Below are 25920 nucleotides of genomic sequence, written 5' to 3' on the forward strand. Positions count from 1 at the left end.
ATTTATTTTACTTTTCGCTCATTGTATGTTTCTAACGAATCTCCCTTTGAGTATTACTCACAGTTCATTTCCACTAATCAATTATGTTTATCACATAACTTGTCGATTTGACGTCTTCTATAAATTTATTCAACTCGTTTCGAGTGATTTTGAAATGTGAAAAAAGACAAAAAATTACTGGATCTAGTCTTGAATCAGAATTTGTACTAGCGTTGAGTGATTTTCAAGTTGAAAAGTAAGGAAAAATGATTGAACCTTGCTTAGAACTACCAAATGATATAAAAAATATATTTATGAAATTAACGAAAACAAAACGCCTCACTTCTCGTAAACAATCACGACATGTTTTATTTTTTGTAAATGATTACCGAATGTATCTATTATAAATATATTTTTATATCATTCGTTAATTCTTGTCTCGGTTCAGTGATTTTATCATACTTTTCAACTCGGAAATCACACAACACCAGAATAAATTTCCATTCAGAACTCGGATCAGTCATTACTCTACCTCTTCTGCCTCTATGGAGCAAAATGAATGTATAGAAGACGCCAAAGTGACAAGCTATGTGATAAATAGCATCCTTGATTAGTGAAAATATTTGTAGATTCGATACTTTATCATTGAAAAATAATGAAAACAATGTTTTAATGAAATTAGAAAAAATCATGTAGGTAACACGATAGGATTTCATTTTTGTAACTTGTGCTACTCGCCCTTGTTACACAAAATAAAACTTTTCGTAACTCTTTACAAAAATAGCTATTCTAGAAGTATGGCCAAGCATAAAATGTATCAAATATACTAATTTCACAAACCTATTCTGATAAAAAAAATTGAAATTCAATATTTTTTCACAAAGCTACATTCTTTGGAATCAACAAACTCAACTGCAAACAAGAGAAACCTAAAATAAGATTGAAAATTTGCACATCATTTTCGTATTTTCAATTATTAACGCACACTGTCACTGCGATCTTTGGCCCCGCCACTGAGAAACGAATGAAACCAGCGCAGCGTTGCCAAGTGATGAACATGCGAATGTGGGCATTCAATAAGGAATGATGTACTTAATTTCGTCGCTCTTATTTCGAGTGCTTACTTCCGCTACCCGACAGCAGGGACGTGCGTCTTTGATTAATTTGGCTAGAGAGAGTAAAGCAAGAAGAGAGGTGAAAAGTGAAAATATCGTTGACAGATAATAATTAATTAACGTGCTCCCACGGCCTCTTAACTAATATTTACTGATTTTTTTTTCATGGAAATGCATTAGTAAGAACTTCTTCTAACGCTCCATATTTTGAAATAAGTTGTGACCAAAACACTACTCCAATATCAAACCCCCGAACCGGAATATTCGCTAAGCGATCAAATTGACCGTTGCTGTATGTTACATAAAGTGAAATGATTCAATAATCAAAAACTACCCCAATATCTCACCTTCGAATTGGAATATTCGCTGAGAGAAGAAATTACTGTTGCTTGTGATTTTCTTGTACAAGTGAATTATTAGGAACATGCTCCACACGCCCTATATAGTAAATTCATTTTTAACCCACCAAGCAACCTAATATCTCACTCCGGGATTGAAAAATTTGCTAAGAGGAGAAATTGACTGTTGAATGTGGCTGAAGTTAGCTTTAGATTTAAATCCGATTCTTTCGATTTTACAGTTGACCAGATGAATAATGCTCATAATGATAATTTCTCGAAATATGTCTACTTCACAATGAATTTTGGTGGTGAAAATGCATGATGATATCACGCATATTGGAATTCACATCAAAGATTACACGAAAAGGGCGAGTCACTACCCGTAACAGGTATACCTTCAAAAAAGAGTTTCGCAAACCGTTTCGAGATATACTTGGATTTAAAACACAAAATAATGCAAAATGACAGCTTCAGTGAAAATTGAGAGGTGATCAGGTTGCCTAAACCTGGAAAGGGTGGTCTCACCCCTATTGCTACAAGTAATGACGATTTCTACTGATAATTGATATCTCTCCACCAAAAACATGACGAGATTGGCAGAAATTTCATTCGTCAAATGATGAAAAAAAAAATTCTGTATAGATGGCACATGGAGATTTATGATAGTTAATAGACTGAAAGGAGGTTCAACCCCTAATAAAAAATTTCTGCCCAGGTCAATTTCTGACGAGAAAATCGAAATCCACGAAAATATATTATAAGAACATATAGGAATCAACACTAATGTCATGAAAATAAATACCATTCATATTGATTATTAATAAGAGGGTGGTCTCGCCCTTATTTTGTCAATATATATATAAATTTCTGTTTGTCAAAATCTGAACGAGATCGGGAAAATTTTCAGTACTCAAATGATTAGTATAAGCCTCTCGATGAAATGCATATAGGGATTCATAACAAAGATCAGGACATAAGGGCAAGTCGGCACCCCCACAGAAATATATTTGAAAAAGCGTTCGGCAAGGACCTGTTGAGATCGACTAGAATCGGAAATAGAAAAGTAGTGAAAATGAGCCTAACTAAAATAGTGAATAATCACTATTCAGCCTTAAGCAAAATAAACAGGGTAAAATCACCCCTATTGTCTCCGATATTTAACGCCTCTCCACCCAAAAACCTGACGAGATCGGTGAAAACTAAATATGTCAAGTGATGAACAATGTTACTCTGACTAGATTTCACTTGCGAGATTTATGAAAGTTAATAGACTGCAAGGGGGATTCAGCCCCTAATATTAAAATTGTGCCTGAGGCAGTTTCTCGCGAGAATATGTAGATCAATGAAAATCTACAATAAGATCATATGGACAACATACCCAATATCATGAAAATGAATATCATCTATATCAATTGATAATGAATAGGGTGGTCCCGCCCTTATTATGTCAATATATATAATTTTTTGTTTGTTTAAAATTGAACGAGATCGGAAAAATTTCCAATACTCAAATGATTCAGTATAACCCTCTCGATGAAATGCATATAGGGATTCATAACAAAGATCAGGGCATAAGGGCAAGTCGGCACCCCCACAGGAATATATTTGAAAAAGTGTTCGGCAAGAACATGTTGAGATCGACTAGAATCGGAAATAGAAAAGTAGTGAGAATGAGCCTTACAAAAATATCAAATAGTCACTACTCAGGCTTAAGCAAAATGAAAAGGGTAAACTCACCTCTATTTTCTCCGATACTCAACGCCTCTCCACCAAAAACCTGACGAGATCGGTAAAAACTAAATATGTCAAGTGATGAACAATGTTACTCTGACTAGATTCCACTTGGAGATTTATGAAAGTTAATAGACTGCAAGGGGGATTCAGCCCCTAACATTAAAATTGTGCCTGAGGCAGTTTCTCGCGAGAATATGTAGATCAATGAAAATCTACAATAAGATTATATGGACAACATACCCAATATCATGAAAATGAATATCATCTATATTGATTAATAATGAATAGGGTGGTCCCGCCCTTATTATGTCAATATATATAAATTTTTGTTTGTTTAAAATTGAACGAGATCGGAAAAATTTCCAATACTCAAATGATTCAGTATAACCCTCTCGATGAAATGCATATAGGGATTCATAACAAAGATCAGGCCATAAGGGCAAGTCGGCACCCCCACAGAAATATATATGAAAAAGTGTTCGGCAAGAACCTGTTGAGATCGACTAGAATCGGAAACAGAAAAGTAGTGAGAATGAGCCTTACAAAAATATCAAATAATCACTACTCAGGCTGAAGCAAAATGAAAAGGGTAAACTCACCCCTATTTTCTCCGATACTTAACGCCTCTCCACCAAAAACCTGACGAGATCGGTAAAAACTAAATATGTCAAGGGATGAACAATGTTACTCTGACTAGAATCCACTTGGAGATTTATGAAAGTTAATAGACTGCAAGGGGGATTCAGCCCCTAACATTAAAATTGTGCCTGAGGCAGTTTCTCGCGAAAATATGTAGATCAATGAAAATCTACAATAAGATTATATGGACAACATACCCAATATCATGAAAATGAATATCATCTATATTAATTGATAATGAATAGGGTGGTCCCGCCCTTATTATGTCAATATATATAAATTTTTGTTTGTTTAAAATTGAACGAGATCGGAAAAATTTCCAATACTCAAATGATTCCGTATAACCCTCTCGATGAAATGCATATAGGGATTCATAACAAAGATCAGGCCATAAGGGCAAGTCGGCACCCCCACAGAAATATATTTGAAAAAGTGTTCGGCAAGAACCTGTTGAGATCGACTAGAATCGGAAAGAGAAAAGTAGTGAGAATGAACCTTACTAAAATATCAAATAGTCACTCCACCAAAAACCTGACGAGATCGGTAAAAACAATTTATGTCAAGTGATTAACAATGGTTCCCTGAATAGATTTCACATGGAGATTTATGAAAGTTAATAGACTGCAAGGGGGATTCAATCCCTAATATTGAATTTGTGCCTGAGGCCGTTTCTTGTGAGAATATGTAGATCAATGAAAATCTACGATAAGAACATGTGAAAAACAACCCCGATATCATGAAAATAAATATCATCCATATTGTTTAATAATGAAAAGGGTTGTGCTGCCCTTATTGTGTCAATGTATAACTTTCGGTTTGTCTAAAATAGAACGATAAGGGTGAGACTTGAATCTGAAATAGAAAAGTAGGGTGAAAACCCCTTACTGAAATATTGAATAGTTTCTATACAGCTTTAAACAAAACAAAAAAGGTGATCTCACCCCCAATCGTCTAGATAATTAACGTATCTGCGCCAAAAACCTGACGAGATCGGTGATAATTCCATATGTCAAATAATAATGAACAATGTTTTCTTGAATAGATTCCACACAGAGATTCATGAAAGTTAATATACTGAAAGGGGGAGTCAACCCCTATCATAAAGTTTGTGCCTAAGACAGTTTTTCGCGAGAAGATCTAGGTCAATGAAAATCTAAAAAAAGAAGTTGAGGAAAACGACACTCACATTATGAAAATGAATACCATACATATTGAATAATAATGAAAAGGGTATTTTCGCTATCAATATATCATCATATTACATTTCTATCTATAAAAAACTCAACGGGATTCGAGAAATGTATGATTTATTATAACCTTCCTGATAACATGAATATAAGGAATTCAATAAAACATCGACCTATAATAGTGAGGTGCCACCCTTGGCAGAAATATATAAACAGTTTGCATGGGAATCTCATTGAAAAAAACTGAATAGTATTCAGGGTGAATCTACCTCTATTGCCCCAATTAATCAACGTATCTCTACCAAAAACTAATTGTGGTCATCAAAAATTCCCTGTGTTGAATAATGAATGAATCTACATATTCTCGCGCGAGAAACTGCCTCAGTCACAATTTCAATATTAGGATATGAATTCCCCTTGCAGACTATTACCTTTCATAGGTCTCCATGTGGAATCTTTTCAGAGTAACATTGTTCATCACTTGCATATATAGTTTTTACGGATCTCGTCGTCAGGTTTTTGATGGAGAGGCGGAAAGTATCGGAGAAAATAGGGGTGATTTTACTTTGGTTAAGCCTGAGTAGTGACTATTTGATATTTTAGTAAGGCCTACTCTCACTACTTTTCTGTTTCCGATTCTAGTCGATCTCAACAGGTTCTTTTTCAAATATATTTCAGTGGAGGTGCCGACTTGCCCTTATGGCCTGATCTTTGTTATGAATTCCTATATGAATTTCATCGAGAGGGTTATACTGAATCATTTGAGTACTGGAAATTTTTCCGATCTCGTTCAATTTCAAACAAACGAAAATTTATATAAATTGACATAATAAGGGCGGGACCACCCTAGTCCTTATAAATAATATAGATGATATTTATTTTCATGATACTGCGTATGTTTTCCATATGTTCTTATTGTAGATTTTCATTGATCTACATATTCTCGCGAGAAACTGCCTCAGGCACAATTTTAATATTAGGGGCTGAATCCCCCTTGCAGTCTATCAACTTTCATAAATCTCCATATGGAATCTATTCAGAATATTATTGTTCATCACCTGACATATTTAGTTTTCACCGATCTCGTCAGGTTTTTGGGTGGAGAGGCGTTAAATATCGGAGACAATAGGGGTGATTTTACCCTGTTTATTTTGCTTAAGGCTGAATAGTGACTGTTCAATATTTCAGTTAGACTCATTCTCACTACTTTTCTATTTCCGATTCTAGTCGATCTCAACAGGTTCTTGCCGAACACTTTTTCAAATATATTTCTGTGGGGGTGCCGACTTGCCCTTATGGCCTGATCTTTGCTATGAATCCCTATATGCATTTTATCGAGAGGGTTATACTGAATCATTTGAGTACAGAAAATTTTTCCGATCTCGTTCAGTTTTTGACAAACAGAAATTTATGTATATTGACAAAATAAGGGCGCGACCACCCTCTTATTATTAATCAATATGAATGGTATTTATTTTCATGATATTAGTGTTGATTCCTATATGTTCTTAAAATAGATTTTCGTGGATTTCGATTTTCTCGTCAGAAATTGACCTGCGCAGAAATTTTATATTAGGGGTTGAACCTCCTTTCAGTCTATTAACTATCATAAATCTCCATGTGCCATCTATACAGAATTTCTTTTTCATCATTTGAAATATGAAATTTCTGCCAATCTCGTCATGTTTTTGGTGGAGAGATATCAATTATCAGTAGAAATCGTCATTACTTGTAGCAATAAGGGTGAGACCACCCTTTCCATGTTTAGGCAGCCTGATTACCTCTCAATTTTCACTGAAGCTGTCATTTTGCATTATATTGTGTTTTAAATCCAAGTATATCTCGAAACAGTTTGCGAAACTCTTTTTTGACGGTATTTCTGTTACGGGTAGTGACTCGCCCTTTTCGTGTAATCTTTGATGTGAATTCCAATATGCCTGATATCATCATGCATTTCTATCTCCAAAATTCATTGTGAAGTAGACATATTTCGAGAAACTATCATTATTCATCTGGTCAACTGTAAAATCGAAAGAATCGGATTTAAATCTAAAGCTAACTTCAGCCACATGACTGTTGAAGGTGATTGTTTCATGCCAATAAATATACTCTCGGAATAGCAGAATGATTTGTGACCCAGAAACTACCCCAATATTTCAATCCCGAATTGAAATATTCGGTAAGAGAACAAATTGACCCCGTTACTGGTGATTTTTTTGCCAGTGTGTTATAAGGAACTTTCTCTACATGCTCCATATAGGTAGATAATTTTCCCAAAAAAGCTACCCCAATATTACTAAACTCAGTTTAGTAATCCAACTGATGCATTGAAAAATATTCATTTTTGAATAATCGAAAAGGGACAGATATCAAGTATCATGTCAAAAATTATATCTTAAAGATAAATAAAATGAAAAAGTCCCATTGAATAATTGGCAAATGGTTTTATCGTTGTTGTCAACTTCATTTCAATAATAAATTATTTCTGATTTTTGCTGAACACCCAACAAGAATGCAACAAAAACACCAGAAAGACAAATGCAGATACCAATTATACAGGGAAACTCAGACTAATGCATCTGAACATAAGGAGTCTTAGATGCAAAGTTCCAGAAATCGAGGTCCTACTGGAAAAATTAAACCCCGATATCTTCTGTGTATCAGAACATTGGTGTAAGGAAGGAGAGATAGAACTAATCACTCTGAAAAGCTACTCACTTACTAGTAGCTATTACCGAAACGAAAATCGAGGTGGAGGAACAGCTTTATACATAAAACTTGGTCATCAAATAAATACAGCTGTTGGTCCTAAAAACCAAATTGAAAAACAATTCGAATATACTTCTTGTAAATTTAAAATTCACGAATCGATATGCATATTACTTTGTGTTTAAAGGTCGCCAACTGGTAGCTTAGAATTTTTTATTGAAAAACTTCTGGACTTTTTCAGTACCCGAAGGAACTATCTGATAGTATGTGGGGACTTTAATGTTAACTTCAATCATAGTGCTGCAGACCCACTGACACAGGCACTCTCTGCGTATTGTCTAACTCCACATGTCTCTGCTGTAACAAGGCCAGGTAGTACGTCAGAATGTCAGAAGGTACACAAATTGATAATATTTTCAGCATACTTTGTGTATCCAGAATGCTTTGAGTATCAGTCAACATTATCAGATCATTATAGCCAAATACTCGACATAGAATATAACACTCCATCCAAAAACTACTCTATAAAAAAACCATTTTTGAATGCAACTAATATAAAACAGTTCCAAAATTCTTTACTTTCAGAAAATTGGGATACGGTATTCAGCTCACTTGATGTAAATAGTAAATTACTCACAATATATTGGTGACTTACATAGACTTTATAAAGACACAAAATGTGAAGATATACTCATTAAATATAAGCAAGAAAGAAAGGCATAAAGGAAATATTTATCAGATTACAAAAAGGCACAAAATGACACCAGAATTTCAACTTCAAAAAATAAATCCAAGACTATTTGCAGTATATTTAATCAAGCCAAAAATAAAACCAAAATCAAAGATAAATCCATAACCCTGAAAGATCTCAATGGTCAAACTATAACAAATCGTTTTGAAATAGCAAACACTTTCAATAACTTTTACACTCAATGCGGAAATATACAAAATGTTCATGAAACTGTGTCTCATGCAAACAGCACAATGTTCCTTAAACCAGTAAGCCGAATAGAAATATTTAACATAATAAATGAAATGCAGCCTAAATATTCATGTGGTATAGATGGGATACCACCTGTTATTCTCAAACAAATTGCAGAATATATATGTGATCCTTTAGTGAATGTTATCAATGAGAGCTTGTCGTCAGGGGTTTTTCCTGATGACCTAAAAACTGCCAAAGTTGTGCGTGTCTTCAAAAAAAGGTTGTAGAGATGAGATAAATAATTATAGGCCAATATCCTTTCTTCCGTTACCTTCTAAGATCTTTGAACGTGTAATATATATGAGACCTACTATTTATGGACCAAAATAATATTTTAAATGCTCAAAAATTTGGTTTCAAGAAAGGTATGTCTACTGAAATAGCAATTTTCAATTCAATTAAACATATCACTGAAAGTGTGGATGGGGGACACTCTTTGGTAGGTTTGTACTTTGATCTCTCAAAAGCTTTTGACACAGTGAACGATAAAAAACTTTTGAACAAACTAGAAGGTTACGGTATTAGGGGTGTAAGTCATAAGCTCATTGAGTCTTATCTATCAGATCGTTCGCAAGTTGTTGCTATCATGGATGAACAGGACGAATACCTGTCTAGCAAAGCCAGTATCATGCAAGGGGTGCCCCAAAGGTCAATTGTTGTACCCCTACTCTTTTTATTATATGTGAATGATGCATTGAAACTTGGTAGTATATATCAGTTTGTTGATGACACATCGGTTGTTGTTATAGGAAATAATATGTTGGAGCTCTCAACAAAAACTTCAACTGTCGCACAAAGCATGAGCATGTGGTGTGAAGGAAACACACTTAAGTTGAATGTTGGAAAAACGGGACTAATAACATTTAGTAAAAAAAATAACTTTGAATCATCCCCACTTGTGAAACTTAACTGCAAATCGATTCCAATATCAGATCATATGAAATTCTTGAGCGTTATACTAGATCCAACTCTCAGCTGGGATTCACACATAAACATCTTGAATAGTAGGCTGAACTCCATCTGTGGAGTTATACGATATCTACGGGACCAAGTATCAGTCAGCTGTTTGCAAACATATTACTGTTCAGTCAATTATTTCCTATGGGATTATAATTCAGGGCTCTTCATCAAGCTCACAAAGAATATTCATAACACAAAAGAAAATTATGAGATGTATACTAGGATTGAGTCGTAATACTTCATGTAGGACATACTTTTCTGAACTAGACATCTTGACAGTGCCTTCATTGTATTTCCTGGGCATTGTCAACGTTGTAAAGAAATATCCCCATCTGTTTCCTACAAATGCTGATCAATATTCTACTAATATGAACCTCCATACTAGACATAGAAATGAGCTATCTGTCCCTTACCATCAATCAACTTATTATGAGAAAGGATGTAATATCGTGTATTAGTTTTAGATACTCTTTCAATTGTACTTCTCAGATTTTTAAATTCAGCTGTATACTTAAGTTCTTGTCTTTGTATTAGAATACTGTTTTAACATTTTAAGATTTGTACTGTACCTCAATATTTAAATATTTTCATCCCCCCCGATTTATAGACATTGTAAATACATTTTAACTTGCTTTTTTAAACTTGTACCTGACGTTTGCTGTGTCCTGTGATGATTGTTTTGTAATAAAAGTATTATTATTATTATTTAGTTTTCTTTAAACGATATAAAATCATCTCCTAAGTAATGAAAGTAATTTTGAGATTTTGAAAAATTAAAAGGCTTTTGAAGCCATTTCTTTTTCGAAACTAATTATGAGGGATGTGGAAAATGTCCCATTCTATAAATGACAACTTAAAAACCAATTCTGGTAGGTTCTGCCAGAAACTTCATGAAATGCCAATGGCAGGTTCTGGTCCGATGAATCCACTTTCGGTACCCTCTTTTGCAAGAATCTGAGGTATATATCGAAATAAAATATTTTTTACTTTTTAGGGTATTAAAATGAAAGCTTGTATTGATTTCATTCATTCAATTTTTTATGTTACACTTAGACCATTCTGTACGCAGTTTATGGATATTATTTTCAAATCATGAGAATTCTTTCTAATCAGTCGCCGAACTGCCATTACACAGGCTTATTTTTTTGTTATAGGAGTAGTTCGAGTCAACATATCAAAATTTTCTGGCATTCATTTGACATGTGATCAGCATATGTGAAAACAGATGATACATTACACAACTACCAGTTGTTCTATATTAGTGACACTCATATACACAATACTGAAAGACATATGATTCTGGAAACGGACGATACACAAACCAGCAAACCTATATTACTGGCAACCACTTACACAATACCAAGAAATAATATTTGTGACTCCAGCTACCACAATAGTTTTTCCTTGATATTTTCATTAATACGGAGGGTATCATCTACTGGATACGTTTTTTGGGATCAGCTCGTCTTCCTTGATGTCGTACATATAATATTTGAGATGCTACCACAAATATACTTATTGCACGGTTTCCACTAATTTTTATATATATATATATATATATATATATATATATATATATATCCAACTATCAATAGAGCTTCCGTACATTTACAATTTTCTATCAATCGGGCGTCCGGTTTCAATGAGGCGTCCATATATGGACGCCGAATTGTTTCACCATGCCAGGCAGTTCAGAGGTTCCCTATCTTCCATCTGACAAAATTTCAGATGGGCGCCTATTTATCAATTTCATTGTCAAAATTATATGTATTGGCGTATATTCTAGTTGAGTCTTTTTTATTTTGGTGGCGCTCGGGAGGTACGCGTATACTTGTGCCGTATATTTTTCATACATGTGAGCGATTATGAGGCGTCCATATAACTGACAACAATGCAATAGTTTTTGCGAGAGGAAAGTCTCAATGATTTGTTAGAAATATCGTTGATTTGGTATGTTTGTAGGTCGGCGCCGGTTTCATACACAGGGTGACAATTTGAAAACTTACAAGGTCTATCTCTGAGCAACCAAATAAAATATAAGAAATCGCTGAAAACAACTTTCATAATACAAAGGGAGAAACAAATGATGTGATGACTAACTTGTTTTTTCTCTCACACCCTTGCCCCCAGCCACCACAACTTCATATTTTTGAAAGGCAACCACCTACTTGTGATACATTATCTGAAAGCTCTTAAGATATGCTCTTCAATGGTACTCTTCAAAGCTACATTCGATGCAGTAAGTTTTGGTTCATCAAATAAAAGAATTCATTCAGAATAAATTTTATTTTCTATTATTAATTTAGTAAATTTTCAAAAACATGATTTTTACCATCGTAGCATTAATATTAAGACTTGAATATTTTACGCCTCTTCTATTTTTTTTATTCGTCTCGATAATAGATAGGGATAGATAGGGAAGGAGAGTGGCACCTTGTTTTAGAGGTCTTTCGAATACCTTTACTACTCTGTCAACAGAAAATTTTTGTGACGATTAGTTTTCGAGATAATTTGAAGTTTTAAAGGTATTTGCATTGAGTTCAACTCTTTTTAAAATAAATCAAATTGTTTTTAAGGTGCAAGTTACGTTCAGAACTCTCATAAAAAAAATAAATTTTTGCTTTTTATGACAACCTGCTAATACGTGTCCATTTGATGTCGAATTATTTGTTTATTACGAGGAGATTTCTCCGGGGGATGGGGTTGGTTACCACCATTACATTTTAGGTAAATTGAGTGGCACCTACTTATGAAGGTTGAATTGCCTCTTCAAGAAGTTGTTAATAAGAATCACCGGTTGAATTTCCATCAATGAAAAATGAACCTATAATATGATTGCCTAATATTCCGGCCCAGATATTCAACTTTTGGGGATGTTGGGTATGTATTTCTGCGTATTGTCTTGGGTTTTCATCCGACCAATAACGGCAATTGTAACGGTTCACGCAACCATTTGAATAAAATGAGCTTTCGTCCGAATAACAGATGTTATAAAGCAGTTCGGGATTTTGCATTAATATTTCACTCATGCCCTCACAAAACTCCTGTCTTCGGTCAAAATCATCCTCATTGAGTTCACGAACAAGTTTAATTTTGTAAGGATGGTATTTGTGGTTTTTAAGGATTCTCCATGCGATCATATGGCTTATTCCTGCCATTGCGGATAAACCTCTGGTACTTAACCTGGGATTGGCGATGACTTGACCAAACACTACAATCGCATTATCGTCATTCACTACCCTTCTCTGAACATCACTTTTTTCATTTAAAACCGAACCTGTCTCCCTGAATTTTGTGACCAAATCCAGAACGTGATTTCTGCTTAGGTGTTTACCAGGTTTTTGCTCGTTAAATAAAATTGATGTTTTATTAGCATTTTGGTCGTTGCCAAAAAATGAAGCAATAACTGAAACCCTTTCGGCAGTAGTGAAAGAAATGTTTAAACAAATAACAATACACGACCCGTTTCAACAAAACAATCGAACGTTGTTATTTAACAAAAAATTGATAAGAAGAACTGCTTAAAATTTTTTTTATTTAGGCATACAAGTTACCGAGTGGTCTGTCTAATGTATTATCAACATGGCAATTTTAACTTCAAATTATCTCGAAAACTAATCGTTACAAAAATTTTCTTTTAACAGAGTTGTGAAGGTATTCGAAAGACCTTTAAAACAAGGTGCCACTCGACCTACTTTCCCCATCTAAATAAAGGTCGTCGGACGCACCTCTCTGAGGGGGTGCGTACTACAAAAAATCTGATTAGTCTGAAAGGTGTCCCCCTTCAATTAGAAATCGACGTGTCCGAGCTTTTTTGAAAATCTTACTTTTTATATTCAAAAACGGCTCTGTTAGGTTTTCGTTGTTACACACTGTATATAGAAGAAAATGTAAATGGCGAAATGTATGATCACATGCTAGAAAGATCTATCGAACCTCGGATAGTTCATGAATTAGAGAATCACAGAGACATACACGGCAATTTATCTTTGAAAGAAAATGTATTACATTTTCAACAGAATGGGGAACCTTATTATTTTGTAGTTCCAGTTATTCAATGGTTAGATAATAATTATGCTGATCAATGTATTGGAAGAAGAGATTCTACTGAATGGCCTCTCACATCCCTGGACCTATCTCCTCTAGATTTTTTCCTCTGGGCCACTTACTTAAAATAAGTTGTTTTAAAGACGACGCAATCTGATTCAATAAAGCCACTGAAGGAAAGAATAATCCAAGAATGCTGAGCTATTTTCAGAGAAACATTTGCCAATGTTTCGGAATGACTTTCGGAAATGAAAATTGCGAAAGTTATAAACAATTTAGTGAAAAATAAAAAATGGGTCCAGTTTTTTGGAAATATCTCAAAAACTAATTGGAATTTTCAAAATCGAAAAAAAAAATTCGAAAAGAGGAAGAAATTTCCTATCGAAAAGTCCTGACTACCGGAACTGTAGGACCAATATTTATAATTTTCCCGGAGCTCTGAAATAGAGCTCTAAATCGGGTGTTTAGCCGCGTGTAGGCCGTGCGTGTTTAGGTTAATTTTACAAAAAAAAATTTATAGCATATAAAATATATAAATTGAGGAATGAAAAAATTCAGTCATATACTCAAAAGATAAATTAACAGTAATCTGTCGGTAAAAAATTTTTAATGCAATTATTAGATTTATTATGCTATTGTTAATTAACAATTTTTTATCACTCGATTATCATTATTGCAAGTGTGATATTTTTCAAACTAAAAGTGTGGAATTTTTTTCCTTCCATAGAGTTATGATTATAACGGTTAGGAATTGATTTACTTCCAAAATATTGAAAAATTATTATTTTTCAGTTATTTATTAACCATTTACTGCATTTTTGAATTAAAAAGTTTATTAAATAATCGAAGAACAATTTTTTTTTGATTATTATTATTAGTATATTTTTTTTTCAAATCAGAAGCTACATAAAAATATTTTTTTCATCACCTATTGTTTAAAAATTTGTTATAAACAAATGCGTTTATAACATATTTGAATTTATTTTGGATCCTAATCTTTAATAAAAATTATGATTAAAAAAAAATAGCGTTTCTTGAAAAATTGTGTGCAATGCAAAAAACCGCATTTGTTAATTTACAATTTTTTTACCACTAATTGTCAATATTTCAAAAAAAAATTTGTAAAAAATTAGAATAATTCGAATGAATAATTTTATAAAAAAAATCAAACTTCAGCTGAATATATTCTTTTATTAATGGAGAAAAAATGAGTCTAGCGATTTTTCATTGTATCTCCATTAGTTTAATGAATATAATAATTTAAATGATGAAAAAATAGATTGATTATAGAGCGCCAAAATTTATAAAATTCGATAAAAAATTAAAAAAATTAAAAAAAAATACAGGGTTGTTTTTCATTCATTAATTGCAACAAGAACAAAAATGAAATGGAAAAATTCATTTGTTTATTACAAATTGTTTATTTATAAAACAATGAAAAATTTTAAAAATTTTAATTTTTTTTTGTTCCAAATAATTGAAAACATTTAAAAACATTTAAAAAAAAATTGTCAACTAGTGGTGAAAATAAAAATATTAACAATAGCGTAATAAATCGAATAATTGCAATAAACATTTTCACCGACAGATTATTGTTAATTTAGCATTTGAGTATCTGCCTGAATTCTTTCATTCCTTGATTTATAAATTTTATATGCCAAATTTTTTTTTTGTAAAAACGGCCCAAACAGGCACGGTTCACGGCGGCCAAACATCCGATTACGATCTCATTTTCAGGGCTTCGGGAAAATTATAAATATTGGTCATACAGTTCCGGGAGTTAAGACTTTATTATAGAAAATTTCTTCCTATTTTCGAATTTGAAAATCTCAATTAGTTTTGAAATAACTAAACCCGTTTTTTATTTTTCACTAAATTGTTTATAACTTTTGCTATTTTCATTTCCGAAAGTTGTCCGTTCCCAAAAACTTTCTAGACGCTATTCCGAATCGAATGACACCTCAACCATAATTTTCGGAGACTGCTGAAGAAGAAAAAAGCACTTCTTGATCAGACTAGTCAAGTTCGAACATAGCTGAACAATCTTACAACAGCTACAGATTGGGGATGAGAAAAAATTGAGACTCTCTTTTTGTCCATGAAAACACCAGAATCATTGGCAGGTTTAGAATTACTGAAACTAGTTCATTGTAGTTGCATAGTAGGTATCTAACTGCAGTAAAACTTAAAGCAGTAGAAAAACAGTGATGAGTGCATCCGATGTTGTTGGGATGATGACAATTTCAACTTCGAGTACGGCATGATTGTTGATCAACAAAATACTAACCATCCAGTATATCGAAAACTGATTCAGGCATTCTACGTATCAAACTCAGATACTAACTCTGACGGTTAAGAATGCGTTAATAATAAATTGTTTTGGTAATAAATGATAAAATTAATTATGAAAAATGTTTCTGTCAATTTGTAGAGAAATGTCAATTATGATTTTCAAAATAGAAAACATTCTCCGAATAATCATTTGAACATTCGAGATATATAAAAAAACGTTCATAAACAATTAAAAATCGTATTTTTTTCTGAATATCATATTATGAAGATAAAAATTTTTTGAATTCCCATACGGTCATACACAATTTATAAACAAATTGCGCTAAAACAGTTTGTTCAACTTACCGAATGTCTTTATTTGATACAGAAACAGGATATAATGATAAATATATAGAAAAATTAAAACAATATGTTATGTTACTAAAAAAAATCATAATGAACAAAATATAATGTTTTTGAACTTTTATAATGTGATCTTGTGGAGCACATTGATAAAAAGAGATTCACGTTCATTACAAGACCAAACACGACTATGATACGATATTTCATCATGGAATCCTAGTGCCTATCTTCCGGCTCCATCATCAGATCAGCTCCAGAGTACCTACCATATTGTCATCAAAATCACATAAAACTGCCAATTTTCATAACGCTACGATCTTTAAAAGATGGTTAAATTAGTTTTCTTAGATTTGACTACATAGTTACATACATACATACAGGTCGACCTAATAAAAGCGTATTAAAAACGAAAAACTCTAGAAAAAATTAAAAAATATTTAGGTCAGTCCTTAAAGAAATATTGAAAAATGCATGACTCGAAAAATCGTATACCATACACGGAAATGAATCTTGACAGGTCTTGATGCCTTCTAGATGGCTATCCTGTGTAGTGTGTATCAGCCAAATGGAATAAATATGACACTGAGTAAATATGACTGTGCTCAACAAAACACTCAGGCACGTCCAATTTTCAACAACCAAATTTTTCAATGCTCAATAACTCAGTTAACGGGAACAACAACTCGACCACGAACTCGGGCTTTGCAACCGTTACCACATCGCCTCTGATAATGTATACCGCAGTAGTAGACGAAACGTCAGGCATAAAAACCTGCAAACCACGCAAACGCTGAAAACAGATTTTACACTGTCATCTACGGCCGTGAATATTTACATTCTTTGGTAATTCATATTATTTATCCTATCGTCTGTCATTTTGGCGTCTTCAACTAGTTTGAATACTTTGAATTCTTGCTGTTTTCTAATGGAAATATACAATGAACTTTTTGTAATTAAAGTTGAACTTTCAATAATCACACCATGCATGTGTCGGTTTCACTTCTCCTATCATTATATTCGGCTCGCTTAAATATCATACAGTGTTAAAATGGAAATATGCCAACCAAGACAAAAATTATCGAATGATATTGAAAATTTCGTTATGGAATAAACTTTTCATGATCAGTCAATATCACTTGGTACCTATGTAAAAATGAAATACATACCGGCTACCTGAAATCCATACGCAATTTGTCGTTGGCACAACGCTTGTTGAAAAACAGATGTGAAGAAATTAAAACCCACTTGCTGCCTACATTTAATGCCGTAAATATTGGCAACGTTGTAAGGATTCCCAATAATCTATTTCATGTATGAAAATATACTTATTGGACTCCCTATTATCAATCAGATGTCTGATGATGGTGTATACTGAGGAGTTCTTATGAATGTTTGACGGACGGACGCTCTACTATCGAATCAATAGTGAACTCAATTTTTTTATGGTGGTAAAAATGTCATGCCAGCCTACAGAAATCAGTTTTCTAGTACTTACCATGAAATATATTCGGTAAATTCTTCAAATTATGATGGACGCCCTATCAGCGCATTCAATGTATGGATGCCATATTGATATCGGGATGTATATATATATATATATATATATATATATATATATATATATATATATATATATATATACCGGGTGTCCCACATTTTATGTGACAGGCAATATCTGGTTTGTTGAAGGAGATACACAAAAATGTTTCATACAAAAGTTTTAGGAGTTCATGAGAGCTATATTTTCATATAATTTTTAAATATACAGGGTGTTTGGTGTAGGTGCTACAGACCAAAATTCCATTTTTTAAAATAGAACGCCCTGTATATCATTACATATTCAGATGCTACGTTGAATTCTGATATCACTTCATGTTTGGTTTTTGAAATTCGGTTACGGCATTGTTGAGTTATTACACTTTTCCTTAAATATAAAGTTTCAAAAAAACTTATTTACTCATACACGAATCCAGTCTATATCTTTTATTAAATTGAACTAGACTACTACTGAATACAAACCATTATTCTCACCTCTACGATACGATATCGATATCAGTTGAATATAATATTGAAATTCTTGAGAATATGACTAACTTGAGGGTGAATTGCTTTATATTGCACAATTTCATCAAGTAGCTTATGCTTGTTGATGCCATAGTAACAAATGTTGTTGAATTGTATCTACTTGTCAGTTCGATTCAGTGATTCTTTGCAAAACAGTAACTGTGTTCTTTGTGTGAAAACTCCAGTATGTCTTTCGCGTTTAGTCCAAGTGATTGCATTGATATGTTATTAATTTTTGGGGAATGTCAGAAAAACTGCCGTCAAGCACAACGTCTATACCAAGAACGTTTTCCGTCACGAATGACTTTTTCGAGAGTTGTAGAAAAATTGCGAACTGGGTCATTTCCTTCTACTATAAAGCATCGTCATCATACGAGATCTGTTAGAACTGAAGATTTAGAGATCAATGTGTTGGCTTATATTATTATTCATCCACATGTTTCTATCCGTACTCTTACAGAAGAAGTCGGTGTGAGTAAATCTAATGTACAGAGAATTCTGAAAGAAAATAAATACCACCCATTCAAAATTCAGTTGGTACAAGGTTTGAAACCCACGGACTTTGAACGACGACTTGAATTCATTGCTTGTATTCAGGTAATATTACATGAAAGTCCTAACATATTCAGTCAAATTTTGTGGAGCGATGAATCGCGATTCCACAATAATGGAGTTGTGAATCGACATAACACTCACTATTGGTCTCAAGAAAATCCCCACTGGGTCCGCGAAAGTAATTTTCAAACTACTTGGGGTATTAATGTATGGTGTGGATTGTTCAATGGCCGCATCATAGGACCTTACTTTTTCAATGAAAATCTCAATGGATTGCGATATTTACATTTTCTAGAAAATGATTTGATCCAGTTGATGGAAGATGTTCCCATAGCAGAACGACAAGGAATTTAGTGGCAACAAGATGGTGCTCCTCCTCACAATTCACAGGTTGTTACTGAATATCTGGATAGAACGTACCCAAATAGATGGATTGGTAATAAGGATCCAATTCGGTGGCCGGCTCGTTCCCCAGATTTATCACCGCTTGATTTTTTCCTATGGGGTTATTTAAAAGATATTGTTTTCACTACTCCTCCTTTGAATGTGGATGATCTGAAAATGAAAATTCGACTAGCGTGCAGTGATATTACGCCTGATATTATAAGAGCGACTTGTACGAGAGAAGTGATTCGACGTTTCGAAGCCTGTATAATATCTAATGGGCATCACTTTGAACAATTTTTATGACTTATTTCTAGGTACCTACCATTCTTATGAAATGATTTATCAAGTTATATTATTTACATTGTTATTAATTAAAGATTTGTTTTCGAATACACCTCTTTCAATTTCGCAATTGTTTCATATTCAAAATGATTCCTGACTGAATTCCACAACTCAAAATTGAAACCATTACTTCGAACACCCAAAATTTTGACTAATTTTCATGTGATCTGATGCAGAGAGAATAATTGTATGAGATATTTTTAAAAATAATAGTCGTTCTCAAGACTTTACATTTTAAGCAATAACTCAACAACGCCGTAACCGAATTTCAAAAACCAAACATGAAATGATATCAGAATTTAACGTAGCATCTGAATATGTAATGATATACAGGGCGTTCTATTTTAAAAAATGGAATTTTGGTCAGTAGCACCTACACCAAACACCCTGTATATTTAAAAATTATATCAAAATATAGCTCTCATGAACTCCTAAAACTTTTGTATGAAACATTTTTGTGTATCTGTTTTTTAAAAAAAACTGTTTTAAAATCTGTTTTTCCGTTAACCAGCTGTGGCACCCCTACGAACGACAACCCTCAGAAGTCGAAACTTGTGCGAGCTAAGGATTAACGAGGTCTTACCTTTTAACGTGTGATTCCTAACACGGGTTGGACGATAGTAAGTGAAGATCGATCGTTCAGACTAGGGCTTGAACCACCGACCAACACGGCAGTCAATTCGAGTGAGTGAACAAATCACCCACGCCGAACCGCTTGGCTACCGACTGACCAACTGACCTTCAACAACATATATATATATATATATATATATATATATATATATATATATATATATATATATATATATATATATATATATATATATATATATATATGAATACGAAGGTTATCGAGTGTCTTGATATAGATAAAGGAGTTTTTTAATCGGACATAGCACTCAAGGAAGTGGCAAACCATAGACACGTGTTTCGGGCTTTTGGCCCATCATCAGTATGGTGCAGCCAAGTGTGAGGATGGGCAACACTTGGTTACCAGAAGAAATAAATACAAATGCACGGAGCATTTTCAAATGTGCGGCTGGCTCCTGTTGGTGGCTCCGTGCATTTGTATTTATTTCTTCTGGTAACCAAGTGTTGCCCATCCTTACACTTGGCTGCACCATACTGATGATGGACCAAAAGCCCGAAACACGTGTCTATGGTTTGCTACTTCCTTGAGTGCTATGTCCGATTAATCTATATATATATATATATATATATATATATATATATATATATATATATATATATATATATATATATACGTGTGTGTGTGTATATATATGTTCTAGCCCTTGGGTTTAATCTTAGTTTTTAGTAATTATTTCTCTTAGTCTTCAGTTTCTATTTTTCTTAGGTTTAATTTTTTAGATTTAGTTTTAATACTGATCTTAATCATGAGTATTTTATGTACACCTTTGTAATAACTTGTTTGTATATTGGGTGCTGCCCGTTAGATAAATAAATAAATAAATAAATAAATAAACAAATAAATAGATATGTAATAAATTAGGGAAAACTGTTTTTATATCTATTTCACTGTATTGTTGTGAACATATTTTATAGTAGCATAACTATATATACATTTATAAGTTCATCCACTTTCAACATCCGACAATCCATATTGGTTTGCATAATTTCAATTTTATTTAATTATCATGACCTCCTGCTCATTTCAAGCAGTTACGATTTATGTACTATTACATTCAGTAGCTTTGTCAATGAGAATTCTATTCTTTAGATAAAGCATGCTTTGATTTGAACCAAAATAAAACAGGTAAAATAGATATGTACTATTTATTTTTATAAATCTATTCACATTGAAGTATAAAGACAAAGGACGTCAATATTTTGAATATGGAAATGAAATGGAGGCTATTTTTGGTAAAAACAAAAATATTCCCCCCGAAATTATATTGTCCGCCACCTCGGTTGATGAGGCACGGTATGAGGAGCAAAATGAGGTCTCAACAGACATGCAAGAAGAAATAGATGTAGCGAAGAAAAAAGACAAGGATAGAACAAATTAGACAAGACAGAAAAAATTATCAGAAAAAATGGTAAAATTTCAAACAAAAAAAACTTGAACAATTAACAAGGAGAAATGATCTTAAAGAGGAGACAAATAAAATTTTAACACAATGCAAACATTATCACTGTCAAAAGGACTAATTATTTTTTTGTATATGGGTATGAATAAGATATATATTTTCTTTCTGTTGGATGAGATTTTGAAGTTATATTTTTTGTTTTGAATATGTACTGATTTTTTTATTTAGAATAAGATATTTATTTGTTTTTTATTTAGCATATTTTGGTTTTTCAGTTGAGATTCAGTTTTTGTTACTATGAACTTACTCAAGTTGTGTTTTAAATAAAATTTTTAAAAATAATTTGATGTTTATATAAGATTAGTAATGCATAACGTTATATACTTGCAAAGAAAATATTTTGAGAAAATGAAAAAAAGCAAAGTAATATAATTTATTTACAGAAATAAAAAAATACTACATTCTTAATGAGTTTGATACCCTATTTATAACTTTGTTGGCCTGTAAGTCTTCTTCTTCTTCGTCACCTTCAATATCATTCATTTCAAATTCTTCATTGATGGGAGCGTCGTCTCTAGTAATATTGAAATTATCTTCAAGGGCTATATTATGAAGTACACATGCTGCCCTAATAAAATGGATAATTATTAAAATACCCCGTAATTTTACGTAGTACCTTTAGCGAAATTTTTGTTTCAAAATGCTGAAGCAGTGTTCGATAACATATCTATTTTATTATAATTTCATATTGTCATTTAGCTGCCTTCTTGTTAAGTTTCTCCTATCTCTATATGGAGTAAGAAGGTTATGTTTCAAAGAATACCCACTGTCTCCCAAGATAAAATACCCTTCACATTTTTCTTCCAATTCATTGCAGATTTCTAAAAACTCGGCTGTCATGCACAGAGCCTGGGTAGGCAATGAACACATCAAATTTTTTTTTTCTTTTCATCGCACACAACCTGTATTTGAAACTTTGATTACATTATTTATATATACAGTGCGGTCTGTATGTATGGAATAAATTCATTTTTACCGTTATTATGTACTATGTGAAAAAAACCTGAAACAGGTCGATTTTTATTCTTAAATTGACAATTTACAGTATGAAAATATTATCCCCCTCCAGCACCCTTTCTGAATTATGAGCACCCCCCAAAAATTTTAAATAGCAAAGGGGGTCGTGTGGCACCTTTTTGGAAAGGGATTTTAGTCCTCTGTTCAGCAATATAAAGTTTTTTTAGTTTGGTGCAATCATAACTGAGAAAATTGACAAACGAAAATGTTCAAAAAACACTTCATTGGAATAGTGTCACACAATCTCTTCTAAAATTAAAATATGTTTTATTAGTAATAAAAACTTAATTCAGTACCCAAATAATTTTAATTTTTTTTCTTGGCTGATTTAAAATTTCTTCCTCCTCATCACTTAAACTATCGATGTTGGAAAAGTCACTATCTCCTTCATCGTCTAACATTTTGATTTGACAATATCAAATTTAACCTCTGTAATACGGAATAACATCCAAACACAATCGCAGAACAGAAAACACTAAGCCCAAGTTCTCAATTCGCAAGTCAATCCAACCAATAACACCTCTCGACATGTACTGAAATGACGGTACAAAGCACAATCCACTGACTGATAACCAGGTAGGTTGGAACGGCGATATTTACCGTGCAATGTACGATAACCTCACGGTTGGAACGTGTTTTCAGAAATGCACATGAATGTTATCGTACATTGTGCAGTTTTCTGGGCGGTGGGAACAAACCTTTCGTCAAACCAATTCCTTAGTTGAGTTTCCGAAACCGTTGTTCTACTTTTGGTTATTTTGTGGCATACCCTCTCTGACACATCTCTATGTCTTCGCATAAAATCCTCATACCATTTCTCCCTATCTTGAAATTTCTATTTCTCATCTCTTCGCCTTTTCCTAATTCTATGGCTATTTTTTTACAGATGCAATAAAAATCTTCCGATCAACCGGAAACTTTCTCTTGGCCAAAGTTTTCCTCCAATCAACAATCCTTTTTTTTTCTTCATAACTGAAAAGAGTTTTCGGCCCCATTTTGCGACCTTTTAGATCAAAATCTCTGACTTTATAAAGTAATGTAGTTGTTGGAGCTGCTGCAATTGCCTTTCCAGTATGATAATTGACAATTGCTGCTTGCATGTTTTCTTCACTGTACTTCAATATTTTTTTATTTTTTTCCGACATGATCTGAAACAAGAGAAATACTAAGAAGAAGCATGCCAGTCTTACACTGGAACACTTATCTTCACCCCCTGTTCCCGCATGTTTTTCATGTTAGGTTATATTACTAATTCCAAATTACTTAACTTGAAAGGAAGAAAAAATAAAATACTACTACTACTTACCATTCGTTGATGTCTAATAAGATATCAGATAGTCAAGTAAACACATACAGGTTCACAGGAAAGTGATAACAGCCATCATGAAATGCTATTCTAAATGACAGTTCCATATACATCCAACAGAGGGAACATGAGCTTATGACATAACTCAAAAGATGTCAGGTTTCACAAAGGACAGGCCCAATATTCATACTTCAAAAATACTGTGTCATCTTTAGGAGCATGTCTGCTACAGGTACATTTACCTTATACCGAACCAGTTATTCAAATCTTGTGAAAGTTTATTGGATCTAGTCGTGATTGTGGCATGATTATGATCAGATATAAGAATTGTGGTATCGTCAGCATAGAGGATAAATTGGGTTCCTGGATTAATTGTTATTCATGTACTAGACCTAAGATAGATCTGAGCAGTACACCCATACTTAGAAGATGTTGAATATAGTAGTTGAAATAATGACAGTGACCACGTAAGTTAAATGCAATCAACCTCGGAGTTTGTATAGGAATATCAACATCTTCAAATTTGATGGATGTAGCCATCACTACGTGGTAGGAAATCATAATGTAAAAAAGAAAATCGAAACATACTTTTATTTATAATTAACGTTACAGCAGTTCCGTCCTATAAGAACATTTTCAAACTTATTGTATAATATATGTATATAATATTGTATAAAACATAGAAAGTTTCAATTCTCTTTTCTACATCTTCAAGTTTGTTTTACAAAATTTCATAACTGACACAGTCGAATGCCCTGAAATCACAAAGTCTCCCACCAGAGCACTCGCCTGTATCAATAGGCCAGTAACATTTCAACATGTAACATTTTGTACTTGTGATGCACTGTTTGACACCTTTGGTGTAGTAATGAATATTACTGGAGTTTTATTGCAACACCAAACGGTTATTTTTAACACCTTGCCACGTGTTTCAATAGCCAAGTGATCATCTTCATAAGAAAGATTAAACTGAGTTTAACTTTTGTAACATTTGTTACAACTGAAAACTAAAGATATGTGAAGCAATCCACCTTGAATGAATTTGTAGTTGGAGATGTCGTCTTCAGTTCTCATCAACTGAGATGAAAAAGTTACATTAAACACTATGTAGTTTTAAGGAAGAACTGATTTTTGTTGGCAAACTCCGAAAACAAAAACCTTTCACAAATCACATTGTTCATCTATTTGATGTTTGATAAGATTCAACTTTTAATGAAGCCCAAGGCATAAAAGGATAAAAAATTGTCAGTATTGAGTCATAGATTTATTCAGTTATATTCCATTATGTACATTGAGGTATCCTTGAATGTTCTGGCATAATTACATACATATATCAAATTGACCTTTCAGGGGTCATAATTTCCGAACGCGTTTCGACTTCAGAATCCTGTTTACTTGGGTAAAAACACATTTTTTTCTGAATCTTTTCATGTGGGCAAACTAAATATTTCTCAAAATTGGAACATACCTTTTCCCAAATCGAACAAAAATGTTTCCTTCCTGTCCCTGCTGGAGTCAAATTGGGTTCCATCAAGAAAAGTTCCAGTGTAATGAACCTCCACTTTTGAGCCCTTTGGAGGAGATTCGTCACCAAACCCTTCTTTCACAACACGTTTCAGAACTCCAGCATCTTTATTTGGAGAAATATCAACAAAATTATCCATCGCAACTTCCAATGGTCAGTACTTAGTTTTATTTTGTATGACACACCGCAATCTCAACTTGAGTCAATTTAGGAGGTTATATTTATTTGCATTTTGCCACAGCATAGGTAACAATCAGCAATGTCACTTCGCTTGGCGGGAGAA

At 33.1% G+C, this 25920-nt stretch overlaps 1 protein-coding gene across 2 annotated transcripts in view; it reads right to left on the reverse strand.

Annotated features, from left to right (window-relative positions):
* Fkbp59 (FK506-binding protein 59kD) overlaps positions 1 to 25916 on the reverse strand; it is a 144829-nt gene extending 118913 nt beyond the window's left edge. Inside the window, exon 1 of one of the 2 annotated variants that reach the window (XM_074179193.1) lies at positions 25581 to 25916. In XM_074179193.1, the coding sequence (XP_074035294.1) occupies positions 25581 to 25776 (196 nt within the window). In that variant the 5' untranslated portion in view covers positions 25777 to 25916. The remainder of the gene's footprint in view (positions 1 to 25580) is intronic. The other variant, XM_074179191.1, reaches the window with a different exon arrangement.
* Positions 25917 to 25920: the final 4 nt, after the last annotated feature.

Source organism: Leptinotarsa decemlineata, unplaced genomic scaffold, assembly GCF_025532065.1.
Source record: "Leptinotarsa decemlineata unplaced genomic scaffold, Ldec_3_MD MMD2_tig00004433_RagTag_RagTag, whole genome shotgun sequence".
Taxonomy (NCBI): Eukaryota; Metazoa; Arthropoda; class Insecta; order Coleoptera; family Chrysomelidae; genus Leptinotarsa; species Leptinotarsa decemlineata.